This window comes from Drosophila subpulchrella, chromosome 2L (assembly GCF_014743375.2).
Source record: "Drosophila subpulchrella strain 33 F10 #4 breed RU33 chromosome 2L, RU_Dsub_v1.1 Primary Assembly, whole genome shotgun sequence".
NCBI classification, from domain to species: Eukaryota; Metazoa; Arthropoda; class Insecta; order Diptera; family Drosophilidae; genus Drosophila; species Drosophila subpulchrella.
The window spans coordinates 13,304,536-13,322,792 of NC_050610.1; the positions used below are offsets into that span (position 1 = coordinate 13,304,536).

An 18,257-nucleotide genomic window follows, 5' to 3' on the forward strand; every position below is an offset into this window, starting at 1 on the left:
TAGTTCTTTCCAACTAGTTGAGCTAGAATTTAGTTTATTAATTTACAAAATGCACCATCCTATTATCCGAAATGCGCCCACTTTAAAAGCATTTTGTAGTCTTTTGCCGAACACGTCTCCCGGAGATCATGTTCGTTAAGAGTGTTCCCAGTAATGTTTCTCATTTTGGACAATAAGCCGAATGGTAACAAATATCCCCCCCAACCCATTGAGAACCCATCTTTCAATCATCGGCTCCATTGATGATGATTCATCGCCCGCCGCTGGATGCACTTGAAAAAGGCAGAAAGGCACTCTACAGGATTAACCTCTTCCATGACATCACGTCGCCTTGTTCCCCATGATGAGTTTCAATTTTGAGCCGGGTTTAAAAGATCATTTCTGAATAATTATTGATCATATTGTTATCCACTCAAATGAGCCCGCAAAGACCTTTCAATTAATGGGCTGGGTGAGGTTCTGGTTTTATTTTTCGGCTGACCAAATGCTGTTTTGTTTATCATGGTCTTGGCCTCCTTCCCCCGCAGTTTGCGTTTGCATTTGCGTTTGCCGGCTCTGTTATTGCATTTTGTAAAGTAAACATTAAACATGCCAAGTGCTGCTGTCGCCCGATTGCCACCCACAAATTACACACGCAGATAGATACAGTTTAAAAGGGGGCGGTGGGCGGTTGGGAGTTGGGTGGCTGTGGCACACACAGCTGCACATTATGCAAATATTTACTTTGCGTTGATGAGGCTGATGAACAGGACACCGATGACGACGGTCCATTGATGAAGCCACTCGTGGCCCCTTGGCAAGAGTAAAAAAAAAATAAATGGCAGAAAACGAAAGGAAATATATCGAGGGTACAGAGTACAGAGCCGGTGGTGAATGGCAAAAAGTGCTGCACAAATAATGTCATACGGCTGCCTCATTTGCTTTAACCCACCCACTCCTCGGCCTTATGGCCACCACCCAATAAGGACAACCCCTTGGCAACCTGCTGCTTCAACTGCGATGCTGCCACTGCATGCGATTTATCCAGCGTGGAGTACCCTTTACTGCGATGGGGATATCAGTTTGATCGGTATTTAAATTAAAGAGAAAATTTAATTCAGACTTTTATTTTTTAAAACATTTTATTGAGAATCAAAAGACATTAAAATGCATTTCAATATTATTTTTATAAGGAATGAAAATTAAATATTCCATTATTATTATAAAAAATTAAAGATTCCACATGAATATCATAACTTTGTAAAAAGAGAATATGTATGTCTTCCAAATAAGTGGAGTGAATAATAATCAATACTTGGATTTATAATGTTATCCTAAAAATACTTTACATCAATTTGTATTTCTTTAGTATTTAAATTATTTGTTGACTGTTATTTAATATGTATTATTCGGATTTCTTTAGAGAATTTCAGTAAATTTTGGAAGTTTTAATATTTCTTTAGAGGGCATTTTCAAAGTCCAATAAATGTTCTTTAATTTCCACTTGTTTTTCTTGCTGGCTGAGGCAGTTTCTCAAACTGCTGTTAGCATAAATTTCAAAATTAAAATCGCAACGAGGCGACATATGTATGCAGGCGGAAAAGGGGTGGTCCTGCTATCCCAAGAGGGGGTGGCTCAAAAAAGTGGTTCGGGGTATGCTGGGTTCACTTTCGAAAAGTAATTATTTCAAGCAAAGGCAAGGCGCCAGGGGTTTTGTTAGCCCTTCCATACTTTTTGTCTCCATTTTTTTTAGCAGCTGTCACTTTGGCCCGACATTTCGCTGGCTCTCTTTCTATCTTTCCACATTTCTCACCTTTTTCAGTTTGCTTGTTTACATGGACAATAATTATAAAATTTACGTTGCATTGTAATTGTTAGAATAAATCAATGTCAAATGGAATTCATCTCGCTCCAACCCCCTTTTGGTGACTTTTCCCCCTGGAAAGCCCTTGCAACCCCTTGAAAAACGCCCCTGCCTGCGTTTTTGTTTCGATTTAATTGCTTGTTAAAGTTGAATTGTGCTGCGATTGCACGTTGCACTTTCCAGGGGACACTTAATGATGCAGGAATTTGCTGACTTTGCCCGAGTAAAAGAGTAATTCAGTGGAGTGAAAGGACGGGGACAGCTTCCTTCGACAAAATCAACTTTGACTTCGGCTGGCAGACAATTTGCTGGCGGCATATGAGTGCAACAAATTACGGAAATCATTCGAGGAAATATCCTCCATTTTGGGGAAAACATTTTTGCATTCCACTCGGACAAAAGCAGCCCAAATGGGGCTTCATTAAATGTTGGACTCGAGCTGAGAGCAAAACCAAATTGCACTCCGAAAAATGATGGTGCCTCCTTGTACCAACTCAACCCAATTGCGAAATGTTTGCCATCGTTTGGCCAGGCCAAAAAAAAGGAAAATAAATATAGAGTGGAATGCGGGGACAGACATTTGAAGTATTAAATAATTTGGCGCCATTGTGTTCACACCACACGACCAGCCCGGGAAATCCTGCCATGTTTATATGTGCATTCATGTGGCTCTGGATTTTCAAATTATTTCTTCATTTTCTGCACAAATATGCACAAATAAAAAACAAGCAGCTGACGGAGGAGAAGAAAAAGGCGGAGTTGAAAGTGGAAAATGGCACAAGGCATTGTCGTTTTGACTTCCGTGGGATCCTTAGATAAGGATTTACTAAAATATTGAGAGGGTATTTCGATTTTGAAAAGGGGCTAAAACGGTTTCTTAAGGCGTTTTGTAAAATTATTATTGTATAATATTATTTGTCATAAATTTCCCTGGTTCAAATTGTTCTTTAGTACGGAAAATAATTTTTTATTTCTATATAATATACATCAATTGATTTTTACAGAGATTATATGGTATTACATGGAATTAGTTTCTTATCCCAACCATGCCGACCTACCATATAAAATACAACCAATTTCTAATATCCCTTAAAAACCAACAAGATCAATAATGTTGAAAACATTCTAATGAGATCCTGTGTTATGTTTATAATACAGATCATTTTAGTGTTTCCACTTGAAAGACCATCTTAACTTCGCCTATGTCAACTGACTTCTGGTTAGTTTTCTCAGCTCTGTGTTTTCCGTTGTCATTACGTAGTTGTCTGCATTATTTGCCGTTTGATTCTTACAATTTGTAAACCATGTCTGGATGTTTGCATGCGATGACAAAAGGATGATGATAATAATGATGCTGCTGCTGCCAACCTCCTTTGGCATGTTTTTATTTCTAGCATGCATTCAGCCCTTGTCGTCGAGAATAAACAACGTAATTGCGAGTTTGTGTGGGCGTCCCAACATCAACATCAACTGGAACACCAGAAATACTAGAAACTGCTGCCACCGCAGGAAGATGAAAAATGCCTCTAAGCTGGCGACAAATAATCCCAAATGGCATGGAATTCTTGGCCATCGATGCTGGAGACACCGACAGGAAAATAAATGGAGCCCATTTAACCAGGCGGTCTATCCCATCCGCTGCATCCATATCTGTATATCCATCATAAATGTCAGCTGCTTTACGATCGGTTGCCCTTTGACTGTTTCGCTGTTTTCTGTTCCCTGGATGTGGTGAGGCGCTTCAAAAGAAGGCCGGAAAGGCCTGATGCATGCAACTTATACAAACACCGGGAAATGGGTACTGGGGATCTGAAAACTGGGATCTGGGAACCGGGAACTACGGCAGAACACGCATACAACAATAAAATTTATAGCGCACCGTGTATAAAACGGCACGCGGCTCATTCCCGGAACACATGTTGCATCTCCTCCACTCGGCCATCCAATGTTTGCAGGGGGGACCAAAAGGAGGGCATATCATTGCACAGTGGGTCAACTTTCTAGCTAAAATCTAAAAAAAATGGTAATGATTTTCAAATAATTTTCCATTTTTGAGATGTCCTGGATAACCCTAAATTATTTTAGAATTTCTTAGTTTTAACAAACCTTTTATTTTAATAAAATTTCCAAAAAAAATCCCAATTAAAAAAAATTGAAATTAAAAAAAAAAAGTGTATCATTTGTATTTAAAGATCTATAAGGGTTACGTTAATTATGTAAAATATATGAAAACAAAATTTAGATATTAATATTACGTTGTGAATATAGGTTTTTAATTACAATGAGAAAAAAAAAAAATGATATTGAAATTTTTACTTAATGAAAAAGCTGTTTCAAGTGGAACCACCACCATGTCATCAGTAATCATAGGTTAACGTCGCCGTTAAGGCTTATGATTATTATCCCTACAATGTGTGTATTGCCAATTTACATTTACCATAGACCATCATATACCTAAATAGCTGCAATCTGAACTCTTTTTCAGCCTGTAAACGAATTAATTGCCTGTTAATCTGAGGACACTGTAACGAGGCCTTGTATGGATGACATGTAACCCGGCTTTGTTTACTTCATAATTTGTTTTTGCGTTGTTGTTTTCATCTTTTCTGTTTTCGACCACAGAAAAACCTTTCATTTTTTGTTCTCCAGCTTATTTTTTTGTCTTTTAGTTGGCACCGCTCGTTTTACGAGCCTATCTGCCAGATTGTTTGGGTCACATTTTATTTTTGCTATTCTTCTTCCGCCGGCATTGCCTGTCATTTCCACCAGCCAACTCAGCTCCACCAAAGAAAAAATAAACATTGTTTTTTCTCCGCTGGTTGGTTGGGCAATTAAACTGCAGTTTGGTTGTTAAACATTTATGCCATGCTCTCGACTCTTTGACTTGACTTGACTTTCGGGCTGAGTGATTTGTTGTATGTAGATGGATGTGGGGCTGTGTGTAAAGGGGGCGGACTGCGGTGCGGGGGCGTGGCCGGGAGAAAAATGCAACAACTTTGTTGTTCGGATAGCCAGTGATCAAGTTGTCAAACATTTTTACACCCCCCTCTAGAATACACAGGCACTCTAAAGGTTGCAAAATTGCGTGTACAAATTCCATTTAAATTGTTTGCAAATTTCATTTGGCTTCTGAGGGGGTGGAAACTCAGATACATGGCTATAGACAGCTGGCCACCATAACGGACATCCGGCTAATGCGATCCTATTCCATTTCTGGTTCCGGTTTTTACGCTTGCGCACCATTTTCGCAACCTTTTCGCTCGAGTGCTTCGATGTGCTCAAAAATGTTCCCAAAAAGGAACTGCAGTCGCATGTCCAGTGCCCCTATTTCACATGGATTACACGAAATAATGGCGCATAAATCCGGCAACGGGAATGCCAGTGGCAAATGCAATTCAATGGCCACTGATTGCCGGCTTTCCACATTTTTGGTGGCCAAGAGTCGTCCGAGAGTCGAGAGTCCTTGTGGAAAGTGGGAAAAGTGGCCAGTGGTGTGGGGCAAAGGGGGTGGAAATCGAGTGGTCAGGGGATGACAATGACAATGCTGCCGAAGAGGTGATCATGGATGCGTAATTGTTTATTGGTTTTGCGTTAAGAATTTGTTGTGAAGAACGCCGTGATTGTTTTTCACAATATGGGTAGGTAGATATACTCTTTTCCAGCGAGGGGAATCGAAAGTGAGGGGTGTGAAAAATGTTACACAATATGTGTACGAATTCAGGTAAATGTATTTAATGTAGTGATTCCCATAATACTAAATTTCAAGTAATAAACTAGTTAAGATAAATTATTTTAGCTGTGATTTTTATTTATTACAATTTTTATTGCAATTGCTTTCAAAGAAAGTAAAGAAAAATTTGAGGATAATTTTTGGGGTATATTGATTTCAGTCAGAAGTTTGCAACGCAGTGAAGGAGACGTTTCCGACCCCATAAGGTATATATATTCTTGATCAGCATGACTAGACGAGTCGATCTAGCCATGTCCGTCTGTCCGTCTGTCCGTCCGTTTCTACGCAAACTAGTCTCTCAGTCTTAAAGCTATCGGGCTGAAACTTTCCCAAAAGTCTTATATCTTTTGCAGGTAGTATATAAGTCGGAACCAGCTGGATCGGACAACTATATCTTATAGCTCCCATAGGAATAATCGGACAAATAAATGAAAAAAAATTATATCTTTGGTGTTTTTTAGCATATAACCTCCTAAGCTTGGAAATAACAATTTTGAAATAATTTTGAATTAAATTTTATCGAAATCGGACGACTATATCATATAGCTGCCATAGGAACGATCGGAAAATTTGTGGAAAAATAATATGAAAAAAATTATAGCTTCGGTGTTTTTCAACATAAAACCTCCAACGCTTGGAAATAACATTTTTTAATTAGTTCTGAATTTCGAATTAAATTTTATCAAAATCGGACGACTATGTCATATAGCTGCCATAGGAACGATCGGAAAATTTGTGGAAAAATAATATGAAAAAAATTATAGCTTCGGTGTTTTTTAACATAAAACCTCCAACGCTTGGAAATAACATTTTTTATTTAGTTCTGAATTTCGAATTAAATTTTATCAAAATCGGACGACTATGTCATATAGCTGCCATAGAAACGATCGGAAAATTGGTAGGAAAATAATATGAAACAAATTATAGCTTCGGTGTTTTTTGACATATTATCTTATACTATTGGGAATATCATTTTTTGTGTTTTTAAATTTAATAATTATAGCTGCAAGGGTATATAAGCTTCGGCTTGCCGAAGCTAACTTCCTTTCTTGTTAATCTTTATTCTTAAACATTTCCAATTAAATCCATTTACGTTTCTTACAAATATTTTTAGTGGCTAAACCGTGTATTTATTTATTTTATTTTTAAGAAATTATAAATTAAAGGGCTCTCTTAACATGCATGTTAAAACCAAACTCAAATTTGTCTAAGCCTTAACCATAAATCAGAGCAAAGCATAAGTTTGCCGACTGAGTGCCACTGCAGCAGGCTAATTTGTGATTTTAATTTAGTTTATTGCCGCATAGACAGTGCAGAGATGCCAAAAAAAAAAAGAAAATGGAGTAGGAGAAAGCGAAAAGCCGGGAAAATATAAAGAAGAGTAGCCGCAGACAGGGGGATTCTGTCGTATTATTCGGTTGCCAGGAAAATGCTGCAGCTGCTTTGAAGAGCCGCCAAATCCAGACTTTAACCCTCCGTTCCCCGGATTTCCCCCCTCCGAATAAGCGAGATTTTGCAGTGAAATTCAAGAGGTTGCCGCATGTTGCAGAAAATGTCGCAGAAAATAAAACCAAGGTCGCGTGTGGCACGTGATGGGAAAACTGAGCGCACACGTCGATCGGATCACAACATAATCCTGCCCCGAACTAAGGTTATCACTTTGGTAAATATCTACGCCATCCGCGCTGGATCGAATATCAATCAATTGGCTGGCAGTGACATTCGAGTTCGAGTCCCAGTGTCGGACTCTAATCACCCAAAAGATTCTCAACACATTTTGCAAATTGCTTTCAGTTCTCAAATTGTGGGAATCGAACAAGGGAACGGTATTCATCCAGAGGGTTACTTGAAGTGCGGGCCTCGAAATCGAGTGGGGAAAATATTACAATTTCACTCTCTATTATTCTTTGTTCTACGCCCGGACTTGTGAAGGTTATCAGCCAGCGAGATAAGCAACTGCATTTCGAAAATAATAAAAAATCGAAAATTAAACCTCATATTCTTTCGAAATGTTTAGCGGCTCATGTTTCAAGTTTTAAGAGCCCAGACAGCGAGACATCTAGCATCAAATTCCAATTGAAATGAACCATTAAGAACCCGAAACAAAATTGAAGTATAAACAAAGAGTGATTAATGCTGATAGCGACTGTATGCCTAAAGTCTTCCATAAAATTAAAACCAATTTTCTAAAAGATAAGGAAAAGCTAAAGATGTTTACAATTCCTTCACAACTGAACCTGCATTGACTTTACTGAAATTAAATCACAACTTTATATTTAGATTTGATTAATCATCCGGCATATATATTAGCAATTCACATAGATTGTAGAGAACATTCTATGGTGAGATGAAATAAGATTACTTCCATTTAAGTTCAGTACGCTGAAACGTCAACAACATATGAAGTCTGATCTGAGCGAGAAATAAAAAAAATGAAGAACTATATAGTATTTTTTGGACTCTTGTTGATTTTACACCGAAGTTTGTGCTCAAATGACAGACTAGAAGGTATATTAACTGGATATGGTCAACAGATTGCAGCTAAGGAACAGGAACTACAAATACTGGAATCACAGATTTCCGACACTTTAAAGAAATTGAATGACATTAAGTTGAATAATGTCGATATCTTGGAAATGGATCGGCTAAGAAACGAACTAATACAAAAAGAGGAACTTCTTCGGGTCTGTGAAAGCAGCGTTAAGAATGAGGAAAGCAGTTCTGCATTCTGGAACACAATGAAAGAAATAGTGAAGCCCAAGCTGGAGGAAAAATTAAAGGATTTTAATACGGAAAATCTTGTTACCAACGTAACCACCACATGGGATACAATAAAGAATAATTGGAAGGATATACCGCGTCAGATTGTCATATATTTCACAGAGAATTAAAAAACCATTTAAATAAAAGTTTTACTTTCCTTTTAAAAAATATTTGCATTTAATTAATGGATTGAATTTAAGTATACCTACCTATACAATATTAAAATGAGTCTTATATTCAAATTTATTTGATGAATTGACCGATTTCTCTGCTGAAGAACAAGACAAACCGTTTCTTATCTGAGGTCCGGCATGTTTATGGACCGAATCGCATCATCATAAACGTTGTTTCCAGATCTCGACCAGCAGCAATCAAAACAAAGCCATCCCGAAAACGAGAAGATGCCCATATATTGTCTATGGGACTGGGCGGTCGCAGTTCTATGCAATTAGAGACAGCGCCCTGATAGATAAAAAAAGCCGAAGGAAAATTCCAAAAGATGCGCTCAAACTGTAACAAATATAAATAACAAAGAAAAAACGTATTTTGTTAAGTTTTTTTCAGTTTTCTTTTATGGCCAGCCCATAAAAGCCACACACACAACGCGGCAACCAGCGCCCCTGGATTGAATCGAGATGATACCATCATATCCAGGGAAAGAAACACTTGGCGACACTGACGACGTGTGGTCCAAGTGAGGAATTGGAACTGGAGTCGGGCAGGGAAATGGGAATCTGAATCTGAATCCGCATCGAAATTGGAGTCAGACCCCCACTCTGAATTATGAAACACTTTCCGCATTTAAGAAGAGGAGAAAACTCCGGAGAGAGGAAAAAGTCGTGCAATAAATAAAACACTTCAAAAGTGCACTTAAGATAACAACACAAAAAAGCCAAGAGGCTGGGGAAAATGCGACCGAAGACAAAAGAAGAGCCCCAAGAAGTGTGAGATGAGATGAGGTTCGTCTCAAAGTCTGGGTAATATGTGGGTCATCTCAGACTCGACAGTTTTGGCTGCGGCTCACATTTGAAGCTGAGAAGTGGGAAAAGACTGTTCTATAAATTACAAAACTTCAAGTTCCTATATGGGTTATTAAAAATGTAGGCACAGTTCTATTGAAAATAACTAGTTGAGAAAGGCGAAAGAGTTATTAAAATATTTTAGTTTAATTATGGATAGGCCCACCTAAATAGGTTTATTTAATCACCATTAATTACAATGTATTATGCACATAAAAGGTTTCCACTTGCTTGGCCTTAATTATGCAAATTTCTCTTCTTGTTTACTTGTATTCACTTTAACATTACAGTTACCTATGACTTGACCAGTCCAAAATCGTTATTAAACATTAATCAAGCTGCCGTTTAGGATTTTCCATGACGACCCCGAACAAATGCAGACATCAGCAGCTCCAGTTTCAATGTCAGACAGAATCAATAAATTGCAGAAAAGGCTGTCATTGTTTTCGGGAGATACAACCGATGGATGTTACTTCCAGGTGATTTGCCCTGTGTGTCCATGCCTTACACTTCAGTGAACTCCATTCGATCCTTTTGCATGCCGAGTCGAGCCCGAAAAACAGGAGCATATTTTCCACGTGCACTGAACCCAGTCCCATTCCGAATCGAACCTGAAAGTCCCTATCCCAAAAATTATGCCGGGCGCACTTACGCCTGACTGAATTTTTCACACGTTTTCGGACATCCTGGGCCCTGGATTTTGGCAATCGGCCCAGAGAGCATGGCAGGCCCCAGGCCAAAGTCGAGGCTGGGATCATAAAGCAAATTACCCAGGTCGTGGCTTCGGATACATATGGTTTGCTCTTGGGTGCTTTTGAGCTTGGGAAGGAGAAGGGGAACTCCAAAAATAGCTGTCAATTGGGCAATGCCAAAAGTTCTCCCCGGCACGTTTCCCACTCCTCAGCCACTTTCCACCGTACACACAAATCGAGGCAGGCATAATTTATAATTCAATGAGTTAAAGTTGAATGCAGCACGGCATTTAACCCACAGTCATTAGCAGGGAACGGGGGCCAGGGCCTCGTGGGTTAAGGAACAGGCCCAAACACATCGGGCTTTTGGCCCTCGGGCGCATGCCACACAATTCACCTTGAAGCCAAACTCAGAAGCGAAGATTAATTGCCACTGCCTTTTGTTCGGCGACTACGTATCTTGGGCCTCCGAGTACTTCGCTCTCTGCTGTTCATATATCTGTCCTATGAATCTTTAAGTTAGAGGTGGCATTGAGTCACGAGGGAAATAACAATAAGTGCCTCTTAAAATAAAAAATAAAAAAAGATTCGCCTTCGTTTTCAAAATTAAATTAAAAATAACCAAATAAAAATAATAAACCATTTTTTTTTTGGACTAAATAAAATAAAACTTAAAAAGCGACTATACTAAAACGATTAGCTTTGAGACTCAATAGAGCAACAAGTTTAAAAAAAATTTTATTGAGCCTAAACAAATTTTTTTATAAATTAAAAATATATTATATCTTAGGAAAAAATCTACTAAATCTACTAAAAATCTACTAATCTACTAAATGATGATAAATATATAAAAAGATCTTGTCATTGAAACTTTGCTAAAATGTGTAAAAAATCCCGCTCTCGTGCGTTCTGCTCTAATTTCATTTGTTTTGGCACTTAATACTTATTAACCAAAATAGTTTTTGATTAAAGATAATTACCTACCTTTTAATTAGGAATTTGACATTACCGATCGCTTTTCACGATCCCATCCCAAAAATATCCCTCTCTTCATGTGCGACTCTCATGGCGATAAGGAATTTTATTCAGTGCTGGTAACCCCAAACGAATCACCCTACTCCCCCATTCCTACTACTTTATAACTCAAAAGGGCAGGCAACACACGTAATTGCTTTTTGTTTGGCGTCTCATTTTAGTTACGGTCTGGCAACTGATGATGCTCATACGCACGGATGTGAATGTGACTTAGGGTCCCAAATGGAGTGGATATGGATGTGGATGTGGTAAGGACTGGGCAGGGGATGTCGCGCCTACGAAAATAGGTGTCGCCAAGGCGATTAGACCTGGCCAAGAGATGATCAAGAAGAAGAGCGGGCCACTGGCCAACGACCATGAATCAAAACCAAGGGGAAATGGCCAGGGTCTCATTCGTTAACTCCGCCGACTGTCAACCGCACACACAATTCTCTTTGAGTAATGCTGCTCTCATTTGAATTATTGCTGTCGCCATGACCCTCACATTCCCCATCCTCACTCTTCGTTTTTAAGGCCAGTTAGCTAAAAAAAAGGGTTCTTATTTACCAAGAATTCATGTGTCCTAACATTCGTCCCCAAAAAGTGATGATGATGATGGTGGTGCTGATAGTCGGAATGGTGGTTAAAGTGATCTATTTATCTGCCCATATGTTTGATAAGAAACTGGATTTACATTCAGTTAAGTTGATAGTTGATTAAATAATGGAAAATTGATTATAGTAAGGATGTATCTTTGAATCTTTAAGAGATTGGCTTAGAAAGTATTTTCTTATCAATGAAATTTTGGTATTGGAAACTCCCACTTACAAAAATATACATTTTCTTTTACCTTAGGATTCTTAAATATTCCAAAACTAATTAAATTCAAGCAACCATAAACAAAGCGTCAAAAATTTATATTGAAGCAATAAGATCGTTCACTTCATTAACGACCAAATTCCAATTGAATCAGCCGCTCGTAAAACTATAGAATTCATGTAATTCTGTGTGTGCCGGGGATTATGAAATCCACTTTGGGCATACATCATTGTGACATGTTTTATGGTCACACTTTAATTGACAAACAAGATCCATTTGTTTCAACATTTTGCATTACATTTCCGCCTCATTGCGCATTCCAATCCAATTACAATTTCACACCATTTTCCCCCGCACTTAAAGTACTCAAGATACACATATATATATTCCAAGGGCCCAACCCAGAGAACTCAGTCTTTTGTTGTCTTCGACGTCTAGCCGGCTCATTAAGCATAATTTATAGCTGCGTAGTAGCTAATAAAATATCCGAGTGCGTAGAATTCGGAAGAAGGTAGGGCTCTCCTCGGGGGCGAGGGGCTGACCAACTTTCTAAAATTTCAAAATCTTAGCTTCTTAGGCATGCGCACAAATTTATAATGCAATAAATCAGCTCGGAATGGCTTTTACCACGAACAAGAATCGACGAATCGTCGCTGGCCAATTATTTTAATCGCCTTTGTCAAGCCACTGGGCCTCGGCCACACTTAAAGAATGCGCTTATGGATGCGATATATGTATACCCGATCTATATGCGATATAAGAAAGAACCACTCTGATTAAGCAATTCGGTGTGAAGTGCCCAGGGCGACAGACAAAAGAGCTTTCAACACTCCAGCGCCGAAGTAGAAATGGAATGCAACATTAATGGCATCTGTCTCCAGCCCAATGGATGTCCATAAAAATACCAAAAATTTACTTTCACTTAGCCCCAATAACCTGATGGCTCTCCGATTTGAGTGGCGCTTTTCGATGCATTCGTCAAGAGGTCGTAACGATCAACTGGCGATACAACAAATTATAAAACGTATCTGTTTTATGGATCGTATTCGAAACAGCTGAGTTTAACATAAACAGAGGCGCCATTGGAAAAGTTTAATGTAAAACAAGGTTCCATGTTTAGCTTGAAAGAATGAGATTGAATTGTTGAAATAAATTATTTTACAGATAGTGATCTATAACAAATTGTGACTGGTTGTCTCACTTTATAAAAGCAAGAACTTGAAAACTAAATATATTAAAATATAAAGATCTTAAAAATTTGAATTAATATACAGCTAGATCTTATAAAATATTATCTTAAAATTCCCAATAAAATTGTTATTCGATCTTTATTTCATCATACACCCAAATTCTAATGGGTTTATTCCGCTCTTTGTTGATCGTTAAACTTCTCCAGATAACCCCGATATCTGTCAAATTTTCCATCTGTTCCGGGAATTATTTCTTCCGACTCGTACCGTTTGCTTAGCATATCGTACCCCTATAAAGGTACAAAGCTGATATCATCAGCTGCTCATTGTACAATTTGCAGGCAAACACGAACAATTCTTTATACGAGCAAACAGATTTCTCCGGTTTCTCTTGCTTATTTTTCGTTGATAACTCTCGGGCAATTACAAAATCCTAAGATATTTCACCTCCCTTGGGGAGTTTTAAGATTTTTGTGTACCGCATTTTGCAAATATTGACGGAAAATAAAGTGAAGGAGAAGCAAAATAAAAATGCTGATCAAAAGACAAGGACCGACGCGTGCTTCTGCGTTCTGGTTATTAATCAAAACAATTTTTAATGATGTTGGCATGCGACAATCGCAATTGTTGGCCACATCCACCCATTTTCCCCCTTTTGTTGGCGATAATATTTGGATTAGTTCAAGTCAATTGCATCGGAGCGATGGAAAAGTTGCCTTAAAAGTACAACAAATGCGGCGCGTGTTTGGCGACGAATCTAATGTGCCACGCGTGGCCCTGTGAATGTTGCACTCCCGGTGGGTGGTTAAAAGTGGGTGGTTGCCAGTGGGTGGGTGGGTGTTTCTCCTGGTTTTCCCCTGGACGCCCAAAGATAGCCACAAGGCTGAGTTAAATGTTGTGTTAAGATTAACAACAGCCGGCCGCAGAAAGCAGCTTATCGAGTTTGGCCAAGGTGAGGGGAAAAATAACTTAACCTGGACTTTCGGGGTAAGGGTTTTCCACACCATCGACGTGCCAGGCATAAATAATAAAGGGGATACTCATATATATATCCCCCATATATCCCTAATGCGGGCGACAAAATATGTAGAATTTTTTCTGGGTTTTTGGTTGGTTTTTCTGTTTTTTCCTATGCCTGTGGACTGCTAATGATGCCTCAGGAAGTTGGAGAGCAGGTGCTACTGGCATCGAATCGCCGGGCGGAGGACATCAAATATGCTCACACTCTGCATAATTTATGGCACATAAGGCCAAACAGAAAAAATGAGTGAAGAGAGTGTTAAATGCTATGTAAACTTGGCTGGAAAAACACCCAGTCAACTTATCAGTGTTTTTTTTTTTACTCTCCGCTGGGCAAACGAAGTCGAAGGAAATGGCCGGGAAATGGAGGGGCTTGTTTAACACCTTGATGACTGCGTGGGTGGTCGACTCGGATCACAGATAACGAGCAAGGTAAAGAGGTCACTGGCAGAGGAGGATGGAATGCGATTTAATTACACTTTGATTAAATCAACAGATTGCTTACAAGGTACTACAACTTTAAGAATAATTTAAACATTAACATCTAAACAAATCCATTAAGGCCTTTTATTATTATGAAATATTTAATATATAGTTTTTTAATTATAAGAATTACATTTCACAGTAAAATTCAAATGAAAGCATAACTCATTCTCTATCGAATTGTTTCCCATTTAACTCCACCTCTTCTTTAAGCTATAACAAAAACAATTAACTTGAAAATCGGACGCATTTCTCCACAATTTATGGCAGCCAGCATGCATCATACTCGTAACCAAGTTGTACACCTGAGCACGTTCAAGTGAGACCACACAGACACCTGGCCCCACCTTAACCCCTCCTGGCCCCCCTTAACCTCCGCCGATCAGCCCATATCCTGACTGACCCCCTTCGTGTCCAGCGGGCAAATTGAATGGCAAATTTGTCTGCACGCAGCAGCAGAAGCAGCAGTAACATAAACTTTTTAATTGAAAAACAATTTTTTCCCTGGCATTTTTCCCCCTGATTTTCTTTTTGGGAATTTCTCTTTTTCGGAACACATGGACGGGGGCAAAGGGGGATTGAACGTAGAAGTTCGCTACGTTCAAGTTTCATAAATGTTATTGAGTTTTTCGAGCAATTTGTGTAACTAGTTTTGAGCTGCTAAAGGGGGATGGTGAAATAAAAGGGGGGGTTGGGTGGGTGGTTGGAAAGCTTCGCCATTTATTGACTTGACTTCCGTGCGTATGTCGCAATTTCCGGTTTACGGCAAACGAAATAAAAACGTAATTTAATGTCACATGGACCAACGGCTGGAATTGTGATGGGCTGTGACCTCTCCACGTCCACACCTCCCACAAATCGAATCGAAACGTTAATTGAAATCGTAAGATTTCCACTTTATGCAGGAAGGGAAAAAAACGAGAGAGAGAGATGGCAGCCAGGCAATTAGGAAAAATCAAATGCCATCACACGACAACTTTATTGAATTCAATTATAATTTTCACACCCAAGTGTGAGATGTGCGAATGCTGGAGTTGAGCAACCTGGCTTTTGGACGGGAGATATGTATGTGCCATGCAAATGCATTTGGTCATATTAGCTGATTTTATGGCCATGTTTGATAAACCAGAACCAGCGAAAGATGAGTGGTCTGAAGTGCAGTCAAATGACGAGTGGACAGGCAGCGAGGGTTGTCTAAAGAGTTAGTTAAGGGGGGAAAATGGTTAGTGCTAAACCTTAGAATTATTTATATTAGGTCAGATTTTTCAATGTTATGTTAAACTAGACCCTAACCCTAGTTATCTGTCAAAAAAATTAACCTGAAGTTAATATGTTTGGAAAGACCAATTCGGTTTCTCAATGTGATGTTAAACGAACAAAGATTCCTTACAGAGTCAAAACAAAACTCAATTAACATCTTGTTAAAAGATATCATGACATTGAGAAATCGGTCCTAAATTAAATTAACTGTAACTAAATATATCATGCACTGACATAATATCCAATAAAACCCATTTTTAATAAGGATAAATCCTAAAACAAACAATGAAAATGGGACAGCAAAATAGTATACTAATTTTAAAAATATTACGAAGGCATGCTGCGTTAACCAATAAAATAATTTCTTATTACTAGCTAAAAATAATTGAAAAGGGTCGCGCAGCTTTACAATAACTATTGAATCTCCCCCCACAGCAACCATAACACTTTAGATATGCCTTTTTAGCTAGTCAAATCACGAAATATCCACTCACGAGATGCGACTTTAATAGTTGCCATAACCATAACTCATCGATCGCACCGCGCTGAACTTATCGCATTTGTGGGCCAACTCACCTGAGCCATTTCCTTTCCCGCTGCGAGGACGACTACCAACTACCCATCGAAATATCCAGTGAATACTGCCGAGTGCCAACTGTTTCGAGCCAGTAAAGTCACCTTGTTTATGGCGCCCTCGAACTGCGGGTGCTCTTTATACCCGTTACTCGTAGAGTAAAAGGGTATACTAGATTCGTCGGAAAGTATGTAACAGGCAGAAGGAAGCGTTTCCGACCCCATAAAGTATATATATTCTTGATCAGGATCACTAGCCGAGTCGATCTAGCCATGTCCGTCTGTCCGTCTGTCCGTCTGTCCGTCTGTCTGTCCGGATGAACGCTGAGATCTTGGAAACTATGAGAGCTAGGCTATTGAGATTTGGCGTGCAGATTCCTGAGCTTCTTACGCAGCGCAAGTTTGTTTCAGTAGAGTGCCACGCCCACTTTTACGCCCACAAACCGCCCAAAACTGTGGCTCCTACAGTTTTGATGCTAGAATAAAAATTTTAACTGAAATGTATTGCTCTCATCAATACCTATCGATTGACTTAAAAAAAAGTTTGCCACGCCCACTTTATCGCCCACAAACCGCCCCCAAACTTCAAAAAATCGTAAATATGAACGTGGATATCTCGGAAACTATCAAAGATATAGAATCAGGATTTCAGATTTAGATTCCGTAGCTTTGTACGCAGCGCAATTTTGATACGCGAATATGCCACGCCCACTCTAACGCCCACAAACCGCCCAAGCCTGTGGCGCCCACAATTTTCATGCTAGATACAAAATTTTAACTGAACTGTATCGGTCTCGTCAATACCTATCGATTGACCAAAAAAAAAATTTGCCACGCCCACCCTAACGTCCATAACGCTTAAATCTGTCTACCGCCGGTAGGTGGCGCATTTCAGTCTTGCTTTGCTGCTTGCTTATTTCCATTTCCCTTTGGTCCCTTTAGCTGAGTAACGGGTATCTGATAGTCGAGGCACTCGACTATAGCGTTCTTTCTTGTTTTATTTTTAATCGAGTGTCTGGAGTTCAGATGCGGGCTGGATTAACATTAGCGTTAAGGCGGATCAATCGAAGCAGATTCCTCCGCAGAGTTCAACAAACCAAACACAATGCAAGCGGCCTTAATTGAATCACCATTGACCGGCAGTCGCAGAATCGAATCGAATCGAATGCCAATCGGCGGGAAAATGCTCCAAGGGGAAAAGTGTGCGTATGCCGACACATTAGTGCATAATTTTGGTACGCCCCCGATTACCAACTCTCATGTCTGCCTACTTAATTAACCGCCTCGCTTAGAACAGAAATTAACTCGATTGCGCCTTAATTAGCCGCTCGGCGTTTAATGAACTCGAATGCATCGCCAGGCAGCCACGGAAAATTGTGTGGGAGTTGTAAAAGATTCTTCTTCAATGGTCAGTTGAGGGCCGAGGAGAGGTTACAAGGTCAATGTGGTCCATTACATGGGTCAGTATATGCTTAAACACCAAGTCATGTTGGGATTTCAACACAGAACATTTTAATTAGAAGATAACTGAGTATTTATATTAGACTAACATATCACATATTATAACAAAAAAATTTTAACAAAATTAGTTTACTAAGGACATAATCATCGCAAGCCTTCTTATAAAAATCTCAATAAATGTTCCAAAACTCTTTTGGAATTTTGAAAAGATTTGAATCAGTTCATTTATCAGTTCATAAAATCCAACGTATTGAAAATATATCTGTTGAATAGATTACAAATCTATTTAGACTTAGATTTTGTAATATCTTATTATAATAAATATTGTAATTATATTTATACCCGTTACTCGTAGAGTAAAAGGGTATACTAGATTCTTCGGAAAGTATG

General features: G+C 39.0%; 1 protein-coding gene across 1 annotated transcript; it reads left to right on the forward strand.

Annotated features, from left to right (window-relative positions):
- Positions 1–7,927: 7,927 nt before the first annotated feature.
- LOC119547102 lies at positions 7,928–8,504 on the forward strand. Its single transcript, XM_037853804.1, has one exon. The coding sequence runs from the start codon at positions 8,006–8,008 to the stop codon at positions 8,462–8,464; it is 459 nt and encodes a 152-aa protein (XP_037709732.1). The 5' UTR covers positions 7,928–8,005; the 3' UTR covers positions 8,465–8,504.
- The last annotated feature ends 9,753 nt before the right edge of the window (positions 8,505–18,257 follow it).

Coding starts and splice junctions, on each gene's coding strand:
- LOC119547102 (XM_037853804.1), top strand. CDS start 8,006: ATGAAGAACTATATAGTATTTTTTGGACTCTTGTTGATTTTACACCGA.